This window comes from Manis pentadactyla, chromosome 14 (assembly GCF_030020395.1).
Source record: "Manis pentadactyla isolate mManPen7 chromosome 14, mManPen7.hap1, whole genome shotgun sequence".
Taxonomy (NCBI): domain Eukaryota; kingdom Metazoa; phylum Chordata; class Mammalia; order Pholidota; family Manidae; genus Manis; species Manis pentadactyla.
Window position 1 is genome coordinate 52,011,447 of NC_080032.1, and position 13,646 is coordinate 52,025,092.

General features: G+C 40.1%; 1 protein-coding gene across 7 annotated transcripts in view; it reads left to right on the plus strand.

Annotated features, from left to right (window-relative positions):
* The window catches only part of ANKRD28 (ankyrin repeat domain 28), a 223,431-nt gene that overhangs the window by 151,699 nt on the left and 58,086 nt on the right, over window positions 1–13,646 (plus strand). For 3 of the 7 annotated variants that reach the window (XM_036901013.2, XM_036901012.2, XM_036901011.2), the window contains one exon: window positions 7,570–7,640. The exons of the other annotated variants lie outside the window; for them this stretch is intronic. In XM_036901013.2, coding sequence (XP_036756908.1) covers window positions 7,570–7,640 — 71 coding nt within the window. The remainder of the gene's footprint in view (window positions 1–7,569; window positions 7,641–13,646) is intronic. 7 annotated transcript variants of the gene reach the window in all.

Consider the following 13,646-nt stretch of genomic DNA (forward strand, 5'->3'; position numbering starts at 1 on the left):
CAGATATTTAATGAGCATCGCACAGTATTCTAGTTGCCATGGATAGAGCAGTGAATAAAATCAATGAACTCCCAGCCTTCATGGAGGTTGTGTTTTAATGATAGAGGTAGTAACAAGCCAACATACATGGTTTGACTTATAGTGGTAATTACCATGGAAAAATTAAAGGAGAAATACGTTATGTGGGGGTCAGTTACTGTTTTATATTGGGTTATCAGGAAAGGGTTCAGAGATAATAGGAAATCTGAGCAGATAAGGAAATGAGGACACAAGCCTTGCCCAGCAGGCAGATGTGTGGAGGACACCCAGAGAAAAGCAAGAACACACCAGGAGGTGCGGCATGTCTGGGGGCAAGTGAAAAGAACGCAGGAGATGACGCTGACAGGTGGCCACATTCCAGTGCATGTGTCGCCTTGTAGACTGAAGACTGTTTGGCCCTTAAAGGGATGTGGAAAAACCACTGGAGAGTCTTGAGTGGAGTGATGTGGTCTGACAGATTTTTAAAGATTAGCTGTGGCTTCAAATACTTGAGTTGTGTTTGAAGTCACGTTTATTATGCGTTTTGTTGTTTCTAGTCTGCTTTTATCTGTCATTGTTTTATTTTCCTTTTTTATTTCCTGAACTCTGCCAGCTCACATCCCTTTGAATCATCTTACCTTTTTCTTGGCACTCCTCTTTGAGGTCTCTCCAGACGTTAATTTTTCTGAAGTTATGTGTAGAGAGTAATTCACAATTTCATCCTCTCCTTTCCTGGGATAATTTCTTTGAAATGTACCAGTTAACTATTTTGCTCAGTTTCCTCTGCTTCTGTGTGTTTTCCTCTAGTCCTGTGCTGGATCTTTATGTATCTTTGAGAATATGCCTCTCCCCAGAACAACTGTTTGCTGAAGAATAGCGTTGGGAGGGAGCAACAAGTAAGCATTGGTCCGGTTTGTTTCTTCAAATAGCTCTCCAACCAGATGTGTTTTCTCTCATTCTTAGCAACAGCCTCCTTCAGTTCTTGATAGTGCTTCAGATAGCTGGGATGACTCGGCAGCTCCTTTGATCACAGGGTCTTAAGTAGTGATCTGCAGATTGGCTCTTACCCTCCACCTCCAGCTGGGTCAAAAGTAATAAAGATGCCTTCTTCATCCTTCCTTAAGCTCTGCCCCACCTTGTTCTATGATGCACAGTTCTGTAAGGAGGTTCTCCTATGGGTTACCCACACAGCTCTAGATCATCTAAAAGATTGTAAGATAGGGATTCTACAACACAGACAGCAGAGAATATGGGACAGATGGACATGCACACAAAGGCTTTTTAAGAATACTTAGTAGTAGCCTTCCCAGAGCCTGAAGAAGCTTTACTTGACTCATTGTCCTTCCTCATTATGGTATAGATTTCACTGTATTTGGTAGAAATTCTTCATGGTTTGGTTTGTGGTTGCAACTGTTTTCTTGTATTGAGGGCAGTATTTCTTCGCATTCTCTTTTACATTGTATGTGTTGCAGGTTGTTTTTGTTTTGTTTTGTTTTAAGAGGAAAACTACTCACTCTCTTTGACCTGCAGTCCAGAACTAAATTCATAGGAAATCAAATACTTATGAATGAGGCAACTCTAAAAGATTTCTGGGTGAAGGGTGTCATTCTTGACATGTTAAATGTAATCAGACAGGTGAGGTGAGTCCTTCCATAGAATCTGTAGTCACACTGGAGTCTAGTGGAATTAATCTTTCGTTTTATGGTACTAATTCTTTGAAGTTATTATAGATAAGGAAACTAAAGTATTTGGAGATTTAGTAACTGGCTGAAAGTTACACTGCTAATAAAAGCTGGAGTCATCATTTAGACTTAGGTAATCTGACTATGGAGTCCATATTCTTAACTCTACTCTGAACTGCTCTTCTTCCCATCTACACTCTCTCCCCCAGCATCCCCCACCTACTTGGTAAAGTCTGTGTAGGCAGTCACTTTTATTGAGGAACTTATAGTTTAAGGATGAAATTTCTGGCTACCAAAGTATAGATCCTTTTATGGGAGCTATTCATTTAATGCTGGTATTTAAAACCATAGGTTTAGGAGTGCCTTAGACAATGTTCAGCATGTATTAGGTGGTTAAATGACTGTGTTGTGTAAGGTACTGGTCAAAAATTCATTTGATATCCCTTTATAGAAAATATAGTCCTTAATAAGAAAATGTGAATATTCAGTTTCTGATTACTAGGAATTAGATCTGAAGTACATGACCTTTGAAAGCCTGCAGTGCTGGTGTTGTGCTGGTTTGCTAGAGCTATCGTAGCAAAGTACCATAGTTGAGTGACTTAACAGAAATGTATGTTCTCACAGTCCTGGAGGCTGGAAGTCTAAGGTTGAGGTGCTGGTAGGGTTAATTCCTTCTAAAAGCTCTGACAAGGAGGATCTGTTCTAGGACTCTTCCCTTGGCTTATAGGTAGCTAGCTACCTTCTGTGTCTTCCATCTGTACCTGTCCATGTCCAAATTTCTTCTGCTTCTAAGGATACCAGTCCTATTGGATTAGGTCCCACTCTAATGACTTCATTTTAACTTAAGTTACCACTGTAAAGACCCTACCTCCATAAAGGCCTCATTCTAAGCTGTTACAGTTGGGACTTCAACATATTAGAGGGGGAGGGGCAGACAATTTAAGACACAGTAGCTCCTGTTGGTAATACCTTCTTAAGTGATAACAGTGCAGTGTCACTCCCAACCTGAACACAGAATCTGAAGCTTTTGCCACTGCTTTTGGCAGGGAGCCAAAGGAAAGCTTTATTTCCAGTTTGGGAAGAACAGTAAAAGTACTTGGTTCTTGGCCCAGCTCACTGGATATAGAATATCTCCTCTGTGGATTAGGAGAGAAGAGGACTATTCTCTGCTAACACAAGTTGTAGAAAATTTCTAGTGGGGCTATTTATAATTATTACAAACACATATGAAAATAGAAATAACTGTAATATTGAGGTTGACAGACTTTTTATATAAAGGGACATACAGATACTCTGGCAACTGTTCAACTCTACTCCTATAATGTGGAAGCTACATATTTAACACTTAAGTGAATAGGTGTCGAGGTATAGCTGTTGCAGTAAAATTTTATTTACAAAATAAGTGGCTGGTAACCTGTAGACTGTAATTTGAAGACACTCTGGCATAGATTATAAAGATAGTACCTCATCTATTTTATGTCAAAGTAGGGGAAGGTACTGAATAATTATGAAATAATTTATTCTGAGTGTTTCAAAATAGGATAGAATGTTATAACTGGAAATGGGTCATAGAGATCATTTAGTACAACCTTTATTTTACTGATAACTGAGGTTCAAAAATCAAAGAATTGACAGAGCTTGCCAATTGATTAGATTAGGTAAATTACAAAGGTAAATCGATTACCTTGCAGAATGGAACCTGGAGTCATATGGGATACTCCTGATTTGAGTGCCTGACTTGTAGAGCCCACTTTGCAGAACCAGGAACTCGCAATGTTGTTTCAGCTGGGGATCCATCCTCTCTTGCTCCATTCCCCCCCTACATACTTAATAGGTGTGAGAGGCAGGGATTATGATTAACAAACTGCAGGTGGAATACAGCCTACTAGTTACAGAGCTATTACTAGGTGACAGGTCTTGCTCCTGAGTTCCTTCCTCTAACCCCTGACTGTCTCCTTACACATCCAGACCTCTGTCAGCTGCATTGCTATCTGGAGCCCTAGGTAAACTTTGCAAGTTGTAAGTCAGATTTTTATTTCTTAAAATTACCTTCTGGCTTATCTCCAAATGAGCTAAAACATCGAATTCTGGAACTCTTAAATAAATTTTTTATTTTAAAAACTATCATTTCAGAGTACATTTTTATATGTATGAATTACTAAGTGAAAAGACTGGATGAAAGAAAAGGCTAGTTTTCTGGATTTTTCTGTGTAACCTAACTGCTGTCAAATGGGCACAACCTGTTTGGACGACCCTGCAGTTGACCTTGCTTGTTTGCTTTTTGCTTCTGACATGTCAAAAATCTAATCACAACTGCTCTGGAAAAGTGAATCCAAATTCAGATATCTGATGTGGTGTATGTTCTGGCTGCTTATTTATCTGAAGGGAAAGCTCAGTTGATACACATAGATTTTTGGGGGAAGGGGAGTCTAGTAAAGAAAGTATTTGGTTACACAGCTGAGCATAACCATCTTGGATTTAATGAGGTGTGTTCCTAGCACCTAAAAGGTTTTCTGTAAATACTGGTTTGCAGTAGTCATCAATGACATCATCCTTAAATTACTGTCTTTATTGTCTTCAGTTTATCAGCAGTACTTCCTCCTACCTCCGGGTCTCCCAATGACCTCCCTTGAACTCTTGAGATGGGGCTGCCATTTTTTGTTACTCTTTGATTTAGTGAATAGGAAATAGTTAAGAAATTAATATTTTCTTTATGACCTAAGGTCATCCTTATAAACTGCAAATACTGTATCCTGCCATATACAGAACATGTGATGGTACCACCAGAGCTGTTAAATTTGGATTTATTCTCTCCATGAGGACTGTTCTGTGTTTTAAGTAGATATGATCTCTTTCCTGTCTGCATCTTCATCGTTAGCCTTTGTGGCTAGTTTTCAGGACTAGGTAACTTAATTCTGGAAATGTCTTTTCCTTTCCTGGAATAGCCAAGTTTGGAGCTTTATGTATAGAACAGAAGCATGGTTACTCCTGTAGAGTTCCCATGAATGAGTTCCAGGAGCCTGGACATCTGAGGTATGGTGCCTTATTTATTGCTGTTAGACCAGTTTTCATTTTACAGCCATCTGCACCTCTTACAGTGTATACATTGTTATGCCATATTTGTCTGTTAACTGATGTGGGCTGGGTAGATATTTGTTTTATTGGTACCTTAGCGATAGCCCAGTCATTTCTCAGATACTTGACTTTTAATTTCCAAGGAATTAAAATATATTTGCTTAGTGCTATTAGGAGAAACATATGATTTAACAAAAGATAAGTGTCTTCTGAGAAAGTGTCCTGTATCCTCAGTAAACCTTTAGAGGGTTCTTGTTGTAATCAATCTTTTTTTTCCCCGATAAATTAACTTTGATTTTGTTACTAAAAGTAAAGTGAAAGACTAATTATTATAACTTAAAATGGAAGAATGAAGCCAGCAGGCCTTTTTAGTTTGGTCTGCCAAATGCACCATGAAAAATGTATTTTCTTTATTCAGTTGTATATGAGATAAGCCGTGTGCAGAAGAAAGAAAAAACTGTCTTTACTCTTTTCCTTGTTACTTTCCAATTTTTTTCTTTACACTTGAAGCCAGAATCTTGAATTTTTTTTATGAATACTTTTATTCCCTCTTAAATACATTTTTTTAATAGGTAGTATTTTGGTTTTGTTTAAAAATTAAAATATACATATTTATAAAGGCAACAGTGTACAGCGATGTTGCCTTCCTGTCCCAGCTCCTATCCACCCAGTTCTCATTGCACCCCACCCACCAACACAGACACATAGGCAGCCAGTTACTAATGTTTTAGTGTTCTTCCAGGGTTCCTTATACATGTAGAGCAAATATGAAGATACTTATCTCTTCTATTTTCTACATAAAAGTATATTATTCACAGTTAACCCTTACTGCGGTTTTCACTTTCTCTCAGATCTTTATCAGCACATAGAGATCCTTCTTCTTTGTGACAGCCACATTCTACTTCCTTGTTAAGTAATACCTTGAATCAGACTTATGACCCTTCCCTCCTGCTGAAGTCCCTTATCAAGCCCCATTATTCTCTCCCTTTGTCTTTCCAAAGCATGTGTCTGTTCTGTCTGGGTGACTTGTTCTTCCGTGCACATAAACACAGACTTAGGGAAAGAAGTACAGGGATCATAGAGAGCCACTGAAGCTCTAAGCAGATAGATGGGAGAGGGAAGGAGCCTAGCTTATCTCTGTGTCTAGGACTCCAACCTTCTAACGTATAAACATTACAAATGTTTGCATTTGCATTGCACGTCTTACCCTAAACAAACGCTAACCTTTGTGGTCGGGCAGTGTTTGACCCTCTTGGTCTCCACAGAGCCTGGCAATTAGTTGATCAAATGTTTATTATATGAATATAGCACAGTCCTTGGCTTGTTCTTTATCGTGCTGACTCTCTCTCTTTCTCCCAAAGCCTAACTGAGCAGTCTTGAAAGCTCTCATATTGGTTCTTGATTTTTCCAGTATCTTTACTGTCACTGTCCAGAGTTCAGCTACTCAGAATTTCAACAGCTGCATTTGTGGTCAGTTTTCTACATATGAATTTCATTTCATTTTTTCACATTCAAGACTTTTAAATCTATCTAACGTATCTGTACTACTACATGTAGTGGCACATTTATTATATGTTAATCTTTGTAACAAGGTATTAGGAAATATGTTTCATAGATGAAGAAACTTAGGTTCAAAGGGATCACACAACTAGTTAGGGATGGATAGCTAGTACTTATTAAAGACATAACTCGGAGTCACTGCACTTGATTATTACCTGCACTCTTACTCTCGGAGCAGACCATAAACATTAGGAGGCCTGAAGTCTAGCCTTGCTTCTGTTCTAGTTGACTCTGATGTCAAGCTGTTTTCTGTACCTGCATTTCATCATCTAGAAAATAAGGAGATTGAACTAGATAGAGAACTAAAGTCCCTTCTCACAAGCTAGTTACGATTTTTGTCATAAATCTAGGACTGCTTGTAGTGCAGGGCCTGTCACCAGTTCCTCTGTCCTGCTAAGAGCTAGGGTTGTTTCTCTCCACGCAGATACAGAAATGGTCCTCCAATGTTCTGCCTCTCGTTGGGTCTTGGGTACTAAATCAATGGATTTTATGTAGGTAATAGGTTTTCCCCCCTCAAATTATGTAATCTACTTTTTGTCTAAGTAAATGTATTTCCAATATATTAAGGATGTTTTTGTCCATTGACTTATGATTTTTAAAGAACTGTACATAGTTGGTTTGGTGGTGGTGTTTTTAATTACTGCTTCCTTAAAGCTTTAGGTATAAAGCCAGAAAGACGTGTGCGTCAATTCATTTCTTTCTCAATTTTTTTCCTAAAGGCTAAAGACATTATATCTATTTTGTATAATAGCCTTATAGTACTAATGAATTTTTAATCATCACTAGTGAAGTTTTGATATTCTGTTGTTTTATAACATACATTCATTAGTAAAGAAATATAATGAAGACTTAATGTAATGATCTGTGTTTTATGTCTTGAGTATTTATATTCATTTATTTAAGTATTTGAATTTTTCAGCACACATTCTGAAGTGGGGTCCAATTTTTACTTTGGATATGCTCTGTATAAAGGTGGCTTTTCTAGCCTATATATAAAATGGTGTTTCTTTTATTTTTAATAAGAAGAGCTAACACCTCATTGGATAATTTTGTTTTATAATTTACTAATTACAAATAATTTAAGGGTAATTTATTAACGTAAAGTATAAAAAATAAAGTACTACTTTTTTCAATTGTTATTTATCCAATTTGGACTACATATTATTATTTCAGGAGATTTATTTAAAATATTTTATGTAAAATATTTCAATTTATTTTCTTCTTCTTGTTGCAGGAGCTAGAGTTAATGCCAAAGACAGCAAATGGTTGACACCTTTACACAGAGCAGTTGCATCTTGTAGTGAGGTATGAAATTTCTTTTAGTAAATATATTGTACATAAAAAACATTAACTAAGTAGGCCTACCTTTGAGCCCATATTCAAATTCTGTGTTTTCAAAAGAAGGAAAAAGCAACTGAAAATACCTAGACTGATCATTTTACTTTAGAATTTTTACAAACCAAGTTAATTGTTCCATTTCCTTTTTGTGACTGAAAAAGGCCTCTTGGAGAGTCTAAAGTAGCAAGTAGCAATGCATACTTTTATACTTTTATACTTCATACAAGAGAGAAGTTATTTTTCTTACAAAATCTTCCTCAGCTTTTCTCTGGTAGTTCACAATAGCCTGACAGATGTGTTGCAGAGATTCTGCTCATGTAATGAAGAAATAATCTAAGCAGTATATAATGATTCATTGTAGTATTGTTTAAACACCAAAATTAATTTCAAAAATATTGTTTGCTCCCACATTTTACTGGTGCTCAATATATAAACCTTAAAACATGTTGTGTCCTATGCGGAAGACCAGTTGCTTCTTATTTGTAACCCTGCATATTGTTTGCTCTTCAAAACAACTCAACGTTTTTGGAGAACATTCATTGTTATATTTGCCGTGTCTTGTAGTCCTCATGATGTCTTTGTAGGATAGGTGTTTTGAAAAAACTGTAGTTAACTACTTAGCTATTAAGTGGCAGAGATGGGACAAAAACTTGGATTGTCTTTTTCTGTCATTTTACTGCCTTTCTAAAACATATTATTTATATGGGTACTTTTAAAAAATGCATTGTGCCCAGAGCATCACTTTTACCTGTCTTATGATAGTTGATGCTATTCAACATTTTTTTTTTTTTGCATTAGTAAGGGGAATTTTGTTTTTAAAACCAAAATGACAGACTTTCTTGAATGCTACTATTATTTATTTTAACATAAACAGTTCATCCTATGAAGGCCTTTCTGGTAGATGAAAGACCTGCTCCAAAAAAAAATATTCTGTACAGTTGCTGGCTGATGGTAAAATTCTATTAAATCACCAAGAAATTGCTCTTGATTCCCAGGGTGAAATTCCTTTCTGTAGCTACCATAGAATTGGCAGGCTTCATTGTTCATTATTCATCATTCTTTTGCTTCCTCTGGTTTACAGTCTAGATCCAGAAAAGTCCCCTTGGAGATTCTACAACACATGCTTTGGGCATCTTGATGATGGCAGTGTTTTCTTATACGGTTTTATTTTTTGTTTTTCTTATTGTCAAGGTTGCCTAAGTAGAGCTTGCCCAACTTACAGTTCTAGATAGTCTTCAGAGGCTGAGCCACTTCTTCAATTCCTGTTGTTGGTTTTTTCATTTGCTTGCTTGTTTATTATCTATGGCTGGAATGGTCTTCCTATCATCCCAGAGCCAAGAGGTGGTAGACACAGGATTCAGAAGTAGGTCACTATCAGGGCTGGGAGAGCAGAAGGAAGGGACTGCTGGTGTCGTCAGAACCCAGGAGCTCAGAGTAGGTCCACGGGACAGGGTATTGGCCAGCTGCTCTAGCGTCTCTCTTATTGAACATATTTTAAAGTAATTTAAAATATAAAAATGTGTGATTGTATAAACTTATGTTAGTCCACTGTTTCTTCAGTTACTCAAATTGTGAGAGACAAGAAAGTATAGCTACTCTTTTCCCCATCACAGGACCAGATGGTTCTGGAGATGGAAGGGGAACTCCAGTGCCTCAGGAGAATGTTTCTTGAAGAGAAATGGGGGAACTCTTTGTCTCTTTGTTCTTTGCATTCCTCATTGTCAACTCTGTTTTGAACTAAGAACAAGAACTGGGCAAACTAGAGGGGAAAGTGGCTGGGAAGGATTATAAACACCTGTATAGGTGTGCCTTGTTTCATCATACTTTGCTTCACTACCTTTCACCCACATTGGTCTTTACAGACTGAAGATCTGTGGTGACCCAGCCTCAAGCAAGTCTGTTGGTGCTGTTTCCCCAGCAGCATTTGTTCATTTTGTGTCTCTGTCTCACTTTTTGGTAATTCTTGTAATATTTAAAACTTTTTCTTTATTACTATATTTGTCATGGTGATCTGTGATCAGTCATCTTTGACGTTAATATTATAATTATTTGGGGATACCAAGAACCACATCCATGTAAGACAGAGAACTTACTTGATGAATATTGTGTATGTTCTGAGTGCTTCACTAACTGGCTGTTTCCCCATCTGTCTCTCTCTCCTTGGACCTCACTATTCGCTGAGACACAACAATACGAGGCCACTTAATAACCCTAGTGGCCTCTAAGTGTTAAAGTAAAAGTGTGTCTTGCCAATGGGTTTCAGCCCCAGGCAAGTTCGCTATGGATTCAGTATGACCAAAGAAAATGACAGCAAACGTTCTTTGGGGTGAAAGGGTTTATTACCCGGCTTGTTCTCCCTGGGGTAGGTCGAGCACTAGCGTCTCTGCCTCTGCCCAGAGCACCGGGCCGAGCTCTCTATATAGTGCAATAATAACTTATTGCCTAAAGGTATGGAAGTGGTAGTCTAGCAACAGGCCGGTTACATCATCAGGTGGTTTAAGTTCAGTGAGGATCCTGGCCATAGGAACCCCAACTTCCCCACACTCCAGCCCTCCAGGATTCTTGCCTTACAATCTACACACTTTCAATCTTCCGCGATGGTCCCTGTGTGAGAATGCTGGAGCACTGTAACCAGATTCCACAACAGCAACAAAGGATAACAACAACTTAGAGGTAATAACAAAAATTAAGATACAACAAGATTTTGATGCGGGTAACAAAAATCATAATAATCCTCAAGCCAGAGGAGGTTCCTAATAACCAAAATTATAATAATTCTCCAGCCAGAGGAAGTTCCCAATCCACAAAGACCTTAGGGGCGATAAGACGCATGCTTTAATGACACCAACATAGGCAAATTTTGTCCATCAGGTAGGATGCATGCAAGAGAGTGGTCCTGTGACAGAACTATAGCAGGAAGGGGGTCCCTTCCAGGTCTAGTACTTTTACTCCTTTCCCCATAGGGGTTACTGAAGGGTCTATATATAGTGCTACTGTAGGTGCATGCACTGGACATAATGATAAAACAAAACTCCCCAGTAGGATGCTCCTACCTTCTGGTCGCTCAGGATATATTACTCTGACCTTTGGGGGCCACTCTGCTGTTATTCTAGGAATACACAGGAGGCCAGCTTCCAGGCCTTGTCCCCAAGGTCAGGAGAGCCAGCCATCATTGGTCCATGTGTCAAAAGGTCCAAGGCCACGTCCACTCAATGGAGTCTCGGGGGTTCAGTGCAGTTGGTGCTGGCAGCAAGATATTTTTCTCATGACCAAACCTCGGCTTCCTTGGTTTGTACTTGCAATTGTATAGGGGAGGCAGCAATATGTGTTAACATGTCTTCAGGGCTCCCTTTCGGGTCTCTTGTTCAAATGCCGTAGCACAGTCCATAAGCAGACTGACCATCCTCGAAGACTATTGATATCTAACTTTAGTCCGGATTTTAACAAGCCATTGTGCCTCTCTATCATGCCTGCTGCAGTAGGATTGTATGGCACATTAAACTTCCATTCGATTCCCAGCTGTCGCACCCATTCTTGCACTGTATGTCCAGTAAAATGGATGCCCTGATTCACTCTCAATTACCTGTGGTCGACCTTAGGCAGCAAAGAGACGCTCCAAGCCTTTTTTGGTCATCTGCTGGTCTGCACAACAGGTAGGAAAAGCCACCAGAAGTCAAGTAGCTGTGTCCACACAGGTCATGGCATATCGATACCTTCTGACACAGGTACAGGCCCAGTATAGTATATCTGCCACCTGATGAGGAGAATGGGCCCCTTAGCTATTGTCCATTGTTGCTGTGGAACTCGGTATAAGTCCCTTTTGGAGCACATGACACACTCCTGCTGGGCTCTACTAATTTCTTCAAAGATCAAAGGCAAGCCCCACCGATGGGCTACAGCCCACATTGGCTTTTGGCCCCACATGCAACAAACACTGATGTAACCATTGGGCTACATCAGAGGCAGGCTTTCCTTCTAACCAACGTATCTGGGCCAATTTATCTGCTTCATTTCCTGGGGATGCCAGTGTCAAATGACCTGTCACATGATATATTGTAATTATTTTAGTCTGACCACAGGCCCATAAGTCTTGCCACAATTCTTTCCCCCAAAGGGGTTGGTGACCAACCAACCAGTTGACATGGTACCAGGTTGGTAGCCACAGGGTCAAGCCCCAATAGACAGCCCAGCTGTCAGTGCCGACAACTATAGGGGAGGGCTCCTGGCTGATCACAAGCCACACAGCCTGCAGCTGTGCCCATTGGCTGCTCTTCCCCTCACCATCTTCCATCCATATTGTCTCAGTCTTAGGATGGAAAGCTATGGCCCTCCATTTTGGGGACTGCCCACACCTGGAGCTGTCTGTGTATCATGCATCTTTGGGTATAGGGGCTCTTTCCTCCCAATAGGGACTCTTTGCTACTAATGGTTCAAAACCAAGTTCTTCCTGCTTTTCACTAGTATATGTCACCAGCCCCAATGAGCATTAGAGTTCTACACTCAAGTGGCTACTAGAGAGGGCACTACACTGCTATAGGTAAGCACACCACTTGGGCAGTGTGGGTGTTTGTGCCACACCACTCATTGGCTTTTGGGTCCAGTCTCGTACCCACCCCAAGATGGGATAGTTGGTTATTACCTTTATTGGGGCCATTCCAGTGATGAGTTATGTAGCCAGCAAGGCATGATACACAGCCAGTTGTTTTTCTATCAAAGTGCATCGTACCTCTGCCCCTTTCCAGAGTTGTGACCAGAATCCAATAGGTTGGTGAGTTCGTTCAAGCCACTGCCAGAGATCCCACCCATAACCATCTTCAGTCACATGAACATCCAGCTCACAGGGCCTTGATGGGTCTATCACACTCAAGGCCTGCACAACCTTGTCTGCCCGTTTTGCTGTAGTAAAGTGTAGATGCATGTGTCTCATCCCAGTCCCACCCAACGCCCTTTCGTACCAACCAGTATAAGGGCTTCAGAATTTGTGCCAAGTGTGGGATAAACACTCTGCAGTAGCCTAGAAGACCCAGAAACTCCTGTAGCAATGCTACAGTTGTAGGGGTAGGAAAGGCCTGGACTTTATAACTGCTTCTGGTATAACTTTGGTCTTACCTGACCAGATGACCCCCAAGAATTTGACAGACAAACCAGGTCCCTGAACCTTGGTGCTGTTCACAGCCCATCCTTTCTCCTATAGATGTTTCAGCAGTCTAGGTGCTGCACCTTCTAGATTTGAAAGAGAATCAGACATGAGCATGACGTCATCAATATAATGGTATAGCCGCACCATTTGCGGTTTCTCCCATGTAGCCAAGTCCTGGGCAACAAGTCTGTGACAGATGTTGGGGCTGTAGAGGTATGCCTGTGAAAGGATGGTGAAAGTCCCTTGCCATCCTTCCCACATGAAAGCAAACTGTTCCTTACTTTCCTACTCAATGTCAATGGAAAAGAAGGCATTAGCAAGATCTACCTCATAATGGTATGTTCCTAGTTCATGGCTGAGGGTATCCATCAGGCCTGCAAGAGAGGGGATAGCAGCATGCATAGAGGGCATGACTTTATTCAGTTTTCTGTAATCCACAGTCATACGTCAGGAGCCATCTGGCTTTTTTACTGGCCACACTGGGGAATTGAAAAGACTATGGGTGGGCTTTATAATGCCCACCTTTCCAGCTCCTGGAGAGTTTCTCCAATCTCTTTATGCCCTCCAAGCAATTTGTATTGTTTGGTATTAGTCACCCACCAAGGCACAAGCAAAGCTATGGGCGGGTATCTAACATGTCCCCTCAGAACTGCCTTCACCACACATATTCTCAGTCTGAACTCACCTGCTTTGGTCTGCAACCATAGACCCTGCAGGATATCAATCCCCAAAATGTACTTAGGGATAGGAGATACATACACTGTATATTCTTTTGGGGGTAGACACCCTATTCCCAAAGGGATTTGGGCTCTTTTCACTCTGATAGCCTTTCC